General features: G+C 42.8%; 1 protein-coding gene across 1 annotated transcript in view; it reads left to right on the top strand.

Moving 5' to 3' along the window:
- The window catches only part of LOC102981141 (transmembrane and coiled-coil domain-containing protein 5B-like), a 79,404-nt gene extending 73,656 nt beyond the window's left edge, over nucleotides 1-5,748 (top strand). The window contains 4 exon segments of the mRNA XM_028496328.1: nucleotides 2,567-2,688; nucleotides 3,608-3,683; nucleotides 3,946-3,992; nucleotides 5,361-5,748. Of these exon segments, the coding sequence (XP_028352129.1) occupies nucleotides 2,567-2,688; nucleotides 3,608-3,683; nucleotides 3,946-3,992; nucleotides 5,361-5,559 (444 nt within the window). The 3' untranslated portion in view covers nucleotides 5,560-5,748.
- Nucleotides 5,749-7,225: the final 1,477 nt, after the last annotated feature.

Here is a 7,225-nt window from a genome sequence, read left to right as displayed (position 1 = left end):
TTTTTCCATCCCCTCACTTTCAGTCTGTATGTGTCCCTAGGTTTGAAGTGGGTCTCTTGTAGACAGCATATATACATGTCTTGTTTTTGTATCCATTCAGCCAGTCTATGTCTTTTGGTTGGAGCATTTAATGCATTTACATTTAAGGTACTTATCGATATGTATGTTCCTATTATCATTTTCTTCATTGTTTTTGGTTTGTTATTGTAGGTCTTTTCCTCCCCATAATTCAAACGTTGGTGCGTTTAATGTTGTCCCAGAGGTCTCTGAGACTGTCCTGAATTCTTTTCATTATTTTTTCCTTATTCTGCTGTGTGGTAGTTATTTCCACTATTTTATCTTCCAGGTCACTTACGTAAGTTCTTCTGCCTCAGTTATTCTGCTATTGATTCCTTCTAGAGAATTTTAAATTTCATTTATTGTCTTGTTCATCATTGTTCGTTTGCTCTTTAGTTCTTCTAGGTCCTTGTTTAACCTTTCTTGTATTTTCTCCATTCTATTTCTGAGATATTGGATCATCTTTACTATCATTACTCTGAATTCTTTTTCAGGTAGACTGCCTGTGTTCTCTTCATTTGTTTGCTCTGGTGGGTTTTTGCCTTGCTCGTTCATCTGCTGTGGATTTCTCTGTCCTCTCATTTTGCTTAACTTACTGTGTTTGGGGTCTCCTTTTCACAGGCTGCAGGTTCGTCGTTCCTGTTGTTTTTGGTGTCTGCCCCCAGTGGGTAAGGTTGGTTCAGTGGGTTGTGTTGGCTTCCTGGTGGAGGGGAGTGGTGCCTGTGTTCTGGAGGATGAGGCTGGATCTTGTCTTTCTGGTGGGCAGGACTGCGTCTGGTGGTGTGTTTTGGGGTGTCTGTTACCTTATTATGATTTTTGGCAGTCTCTGCTGCCTAAAATCTTTGCTAATGGATGGGGCTGTGTTCCTGTCTTACTAGTTGTTTGGCATGGGGTGTCCAGCACTGTAGCTTGTTGGTCGCTGAGTGGAGCTCTGTCTTTGCATTGAGATGGAGATCTCTGGGAGAGCTCTCGCCGTTTAATATTACGTGGAGCTGGGAGGTCTCTGGTGGACCAATGTCCTGAATTCAGCTATCCCACCTCAGAGGCACAGGCCTGATATCCAGCCAGAGCACCAAGACCCTGTCCACCACATGACTCAGAAGAAAAGGGAGAAAAAAAGAAAGAAAGGAAAAGAAAAGAATGTAAAATAAAATAAAGTTATTAAAATAAATAATAATTATTAAAAATTAAAAAATTGTTTAAGTAATAAAAAGAGAAAGAAAGAAAGAAAGAGCAACCAAACCAAAAAACAAATCCACCAATGATGACAAGCCCTAAAAACTATACTAAAAAAAAAAAACAAAAAAAAACCCGGACAGACAGAATGCTTATCTTGGCTATTTTTGGCCCTTTGTTTTTTTTTTAAATGTTTATTTTATTTATTTATTTATTTATTTATTTATTTAGGCTGTGTTGGGTCTTTGTTGCTGCACGCGGGCTTTCTCTAGTTTTGGCAAGCAGGGGCTATTCTTCATTGCAGCGCGTGGGCTTCTCATTGTGGTGACATCTCTTGTTGCAGAGCACAAGCTCTAGGGCACATGGGCTTCAGTAGTTGTAGCATGTGGGCTCAGCAGTTGTGGCTTGCAAGCTCTAGAGCACAGGGTCAGTAGTTGTGGCGCACAGGTTTAGTTGCTCCACGGTATGTGGAATCTTCCTGGACCAGGGATCCAACCTCTGTCCCCTGAATTGGCAGGCAGATTCTTAACCACTGTGCCACCAAGGAAGTCCCTATTTTTTGGCCCTTTGAATTTCCATATAAATTTTAAAATTAGTTTTTCAATTTCTACCAAAAAAAAAAAAAAATTGCTGTGATCTTGTTTTTGAAATTACATGGAATCTACAGATTAATTTGATCCAACCTCTGTCCCCTGAATTGGCAGGCAGATTCTTAACCACTGTGCCACCAAGGAAGTCCCTATTTTTTGGCCCTTTGAATTTCCATATAAATTTTAAAATTAGTTTTTCAATTTCTACCAAAAAAAAAAAAAACTTGCTGAGATCTTGATTGAAATTACATGGAATCTACAGATTAATTTGGAGGCTAATTAATGTCTAAACAACATTGAGTTTTCCAAGCCATGAACATTATTATCCCTCTATGTATTTAGATCTTTGTTAATTTTTCATCAACATGTTTTATAGTTTTCTGTAGTGTGCTTGTGCATCTTTTATCATCTTTCATCAGATTTATTCTTAGGTATTTGATATTTTTGATTTTATTGTAAATAAGATATTTGTTAATTTGATTTTCTAACGTTTTACTGATAGTATATAGAAATACAATTGGTTTATAGATTCAGTTGACCCTTGAACAACATGGGGGCTAGGGGCACAAATCCTTTGCACAGTTGAAAATTCATGTACTACTATCTCTCAAAAACAAAGGAATTGATGAATGACTCACCCAAGGGCAGGAAGCTGAAACAGTTTGAATAGATAGACTCAGGACTCCAACCCTTCCTTGGATTTTTCCCCTTATGGTCTTAAACTCCAATCCCTGTCTCCTCAGCCAATTGATGCTGCCACTTGCTCCTTGGACTCTATTCCCTGTACCACAAACTGGCAAGTGCCCTTGGGGAAAAGCCTCGAACGCATGAGGAGCTTACCTCAGTAAGCTTTACTTTGCTCAAGGTTTGTATCCCCTCGTCTTCTGACTGCATTCTTCAATGCATTCAAATGGCTTTTTTATATATTTTGTCCAATTTTAATAATTGCTTGTAGAGTTGGACTAGCCTGATACAATCTATTCCATCATGGCCAGAACGTGGAGTCTGTGTCACTTCTCCCCTTTCTTCTCCATTTGATGATTACAAAAAGATTCCCATGTAAAGCCTAGTAAGTCTTTATTGGATCTGACCCTCCAGCAGGAAACAGCTCTAAACTCTGAACAACAAAACAAGAGAAATGAATGGACAATTGGAAGGCACTGAAGAGTGAATAAAACCAAGCAGATTCTAGAGGGTGGTTGACACTTGGAAGAAGGGAAAGGCAGGAGGTGATTTCCCCATTTCATCACTTTTAGCCTGAGGGCAAGCTAAACTTGGTGTGTGAGGGTCAACTAAAATACCTTGAGAAAACTTAGTCTTTCTGGGCTAGAAAATAGAGGACAGAGTTTGGGGTAGTCAAACTGCTGGATAAAAAACAGAAAGCCAGAGATGGAGAGCCTCAAATTTTGTCTAAACTCGGCCCAAATCACAGGCTGACCTCCAAAACCACGCATGCCCAGGGCATTCTGTGAACAGCCCAGCTGAGGATATCAGACTCGAACTGAGGTTTGAACTGCCACCAGAAGACAGACATTTTGCAGTGTGAATCCAACATCAGGGTTGTGTCATGTTACTTTTCATTGATTGTCTTTTCTCTTGAGAATGGACCACAAGTTCTTTTTTCTTTGTACCTTGACCAATTATAAATTTTGAATATTGTACATTGTGAATGTTATTAAGAATCTAGGAAATAAATAATAGATGTTGCATGACTTAGAAAATCACCTTTCATCAGTCCCACAGATTATGTTACTTAATTCTTGGATCTGATCTTTCTCACCCAGGTTGAAAGCCCAGAACAACTCCTCCCAAATAGTGAAACCGGGGTCAATTCTGGTGGAGACCATCCAAAGCAACATGGTAAGTCTTCCTTGTCCCAAACTGGAGTTTCCTCTATCCCTTCCTCCGCTGGCTTCGCTCTTCCTGCCCCCTGCCCCCTCCCCTTCTTTTCAATAACCATAGAGTTAGGAAATAATGAGGCTCAGTACCTTGCTTCACACCACGGCAGCTAGGACGTGGCAGAGCCAGTGACTTCTGGGTCAAGCTCTCTAGCCACCCTGCTATACTGCCTCTCTGTGAGCACATGAACAGGCACACCTGTGGCTTTTATTGCTTCTCACAGGAGAAGACCATCATTAAGAAACAGAAGAGAATCTTTTGGTACAGCAGGTAAGTGGCAGAATCTTGTTGGTTTCTTTTTTTTTTTCCTGGTCTAGGTCATCTTCACTCCATAGAAGTAAGTAACTTGGTAAGAGCATATGGAGTGAGGATTAACATAGCCACCAACCAGAAAATATCAGGCAGCCCCAGATTTATCCTAACTCCTCCTTCCTTGTTTTCTGAAAACCAGAGTTATACAGGACTTAGTGGCTGGAGAAAGTGGCTATTTTTGAGGAGTTCAAGATGAAGCTTGCTGGTTGCATTTCTGTTTCAATTTGCATTCTTACAACCCATAGTAGGGCCCCTTTCTGTTTTTCAGATCCTAAATCTGACAATCTGCTCTCCTCTTTGCTGGAAAGAGAGTTCAGGGTGCATTAATTTTCTTAGTTCTTTTATTGCAGGCTGAAAATTTTTTTTTTTTAATTACTTGAGGGGGCTTCCCTGGTGGCGCAGTGGTTGCGCGTCCGCCTGCCGATGCAGGGGAACCGGGTTCGCGCCCCTGTCTGGGAGGATCCCACATGCCGCGGAGCGGCTGGGCCCGTGGGCCATGGCCGCTGAGCCTGCGCGTCCGGAGCCTGTGCTCCGCAACGGGAGAGGCCGCAGCAGAGGGAGGCCCGCATACCACACGAAAAAAAAAAAAAAAATTACTTGAGCTCTCCAGGCCTTTTCTTTTTTAATTTTTGAAATAAGGAGACTAACTCTAAAATACTCCATGTGGCACTTTAACGAAAAGCTTCAATTTATGCCATTTCAATATAGTTAAAGCCTGAAACGCTTAGGTTAGTTTTCCAGGTGGAATTTTCTTGGGTGTACACAAGAAGACACACACACACACACACACACAGGTGCGCGCACACACACAATCTATTATTATTTAAGTTGGTTTCTTTTGGCACTTGATGTTTAGAAAAAAATCAACCTTAACCATTTTATGTGGATGTTAATATCAGAGATGGCCCAGACTTATTTCAAGTTCTAGAACTGCTTTCTGTAGTGGGCCTGAAGAGGGCCACTGATCATGAGACTCACAAGTGTCACAGTCCTGCACCTTTTCTGACAACCTCCACAAAGGCCTGCGTATATAGTACCTGGAAGGTCTTATTCTTCTGCACCTTCAACTCATCTATGTGGACATCTATTCTGTTGGAGGGCTTAAATGTCAGGAGGGCTGTATTCAATTCCTTACCACCACATCAATCTTTTTGTGTTATCACCTATCTCCTACCCTTACCCTTTGTGTCTCCATTCCCCACTTCCCCATCAGGTTGGCCTGAAGAAAGCAATTCATCAGTCATTTATTAGTGTGAAGTTCACCTCCTGCGGTGGGATCCTGGGCTACCTTTTTCCCCCATGCTAACGATGAATGTCTCTTTGCAGGCATTTCAGGTATCTTGTCTTCATGGTCATGATCTTCATGAGGCTGCTGGGTAATGTGCTTTTCTACCTGCAGTACATAAACCCAGACCTCCTTGTGGATGTTCTGCCCATGGTAATGAGCAGAGACACCTTGAAGAGGCTGAGGGACATCTTATTTCCCTTCCTCACTCTAGAGGTAGAAGAAGTTCTACCACATTAGTCTGGAGTGACCTGGGGGCTTCACACTGCACCCAAGTGGAGAGGGGGGCATGGCTGTGGCCCCCAACTGGGGCATGGGCCAGGAAGGAAGTGGAGCTTTGACTCAGAGCTGCTGCTTTGACATCTGACCTCTTCATTTCATTCTCTTCCCTCGCTTTTGCTCGAGTGTCTCTCTTTCAAATAATAAATATGTTTGATCAGAGTTCACTGTGTTGGTCTGTGAATTTGGTCTGTGAGTCCTTTAGGGAAGATAACAACACATTATCTTCCGTAAAGCTCTTTTATTTTGTATTATGCTATGCCTTCCAGGAGTGGGATAGCCTGAAAAGCTGACCTTTTCCATGTCCTCGGATGGTTACTCATTCTCAATTGAGAAGAAAAGTACCCTAAAATTCAAGGGCTGTAATAAATTCCAATCGTAATTCAAATGCCATCCCTCCCGTAATGCCTCCTCTGACCCCTCCCAACCCAAGACAGCCCCACTTGCCTTCTGAATGCTGCTGGCACCTTCTCTGGGCTTCCCTTACTGCCCTGCCCACTTGTGCCTTGTAGTGTTGTTACTGTGTGTCTTGACGGCAGGTCTTCTGACCCCTTGATTCTGTATCATCCCTCATGGCCCCAAGAACAGTGTCTTTACAAAGATTCCTTGAAGAATTTGTAATTCCCTTCTGTGGCATCTGGAGGGTAACAACCGGAACCATGATCCTAGACCTGTATTATGAGAGCTCTTTCTTTTGCTGGTACAGCGGACCGGGCATTGGCAGTAGAAAGGGAAGGGGAAAAAAAGAAAGGGAAGGGAGGTAGAAGGATGTGACACAAAACACGAGGTTGTGTGACCAGCTGGTGGTGTCTACTGGGTACCGGAGCTCAGTGGTGGAGGCATCTTCGTTTGGCAGCTCCTTTCCTCCTGTGCATTCCTGAGGTTCTCGCTTTCTGCTGACTTTTCTCCTTCCAAGACCATTCCTGACAAAGGTTTTAACTGAATTTCACTTGCACAGCAATGTCAGGGTGGAAGAGACATACTGGATGTTTGCTTTGGCTGCCGACATAACACTATCCCACGTTTTCTTTTGGGGGTCTAAGGAGGAGAGGATGAATGTTCTCAGAAGGTGCCTAAAAAAATGAAAAGCTGATCAACACCGCCCTCTTGTGGCCAAACACAAGCTCTAATGCGTTTCAGAGGCTTCCCTCCAAAGGGCAGGAGTGTGATCAGCAAGTTGAAGCAGAAAGATGGATCTTGGACAATTCTCTGAGCTCTAATAAGTACAATTAGTATTCATTCATTCATTCCACAAAGATTCATTGAACCTCTTCCTTGGGCCAGGCAGTATTCCCGGCGCTGGGATTATAGCAATGAATGGAACAGACAAAAATCTCTGCTCACATTGTAGTGGGTAGATACAGATAATAAATAATTAAAATATAAAAATATCAGGGCTTCCCTGGTGGCGCAGTGGTTGAGAGTCCGCCTGCCGATGCAGGGGATACGGGTTCGTGCCCCGGTCCCCGGAGCCTGTGCTCCGCAACGGGAGAGGCCACGGCAGTGAGAGGCCCGCGTACCGCAAAAAAAATAAAATTTATATATATATCAGATGATATTAGGATATATTAAAAAATTAGATGGGGGAGGAGGACGGGACTGATGATGAGCAGCAGTTATAATGCTC

This window comes from Physeter macrocephalus, chromosome 11, assembly GCF_002837175.3.
Source record: "Physeter macrocephalus isolate SW-GA chromosome 11, ASM283717v5, whole genome shotgun sequence".
NCBI lineage: Eukaryota > Metazoa > Chordata > Mammalia > Artiodactyla > Physeteridae > Physeter > Physeter macrocephalus.
This window is presented reverse-complemented; position numbering and strand designations above follow the sequence as displayed.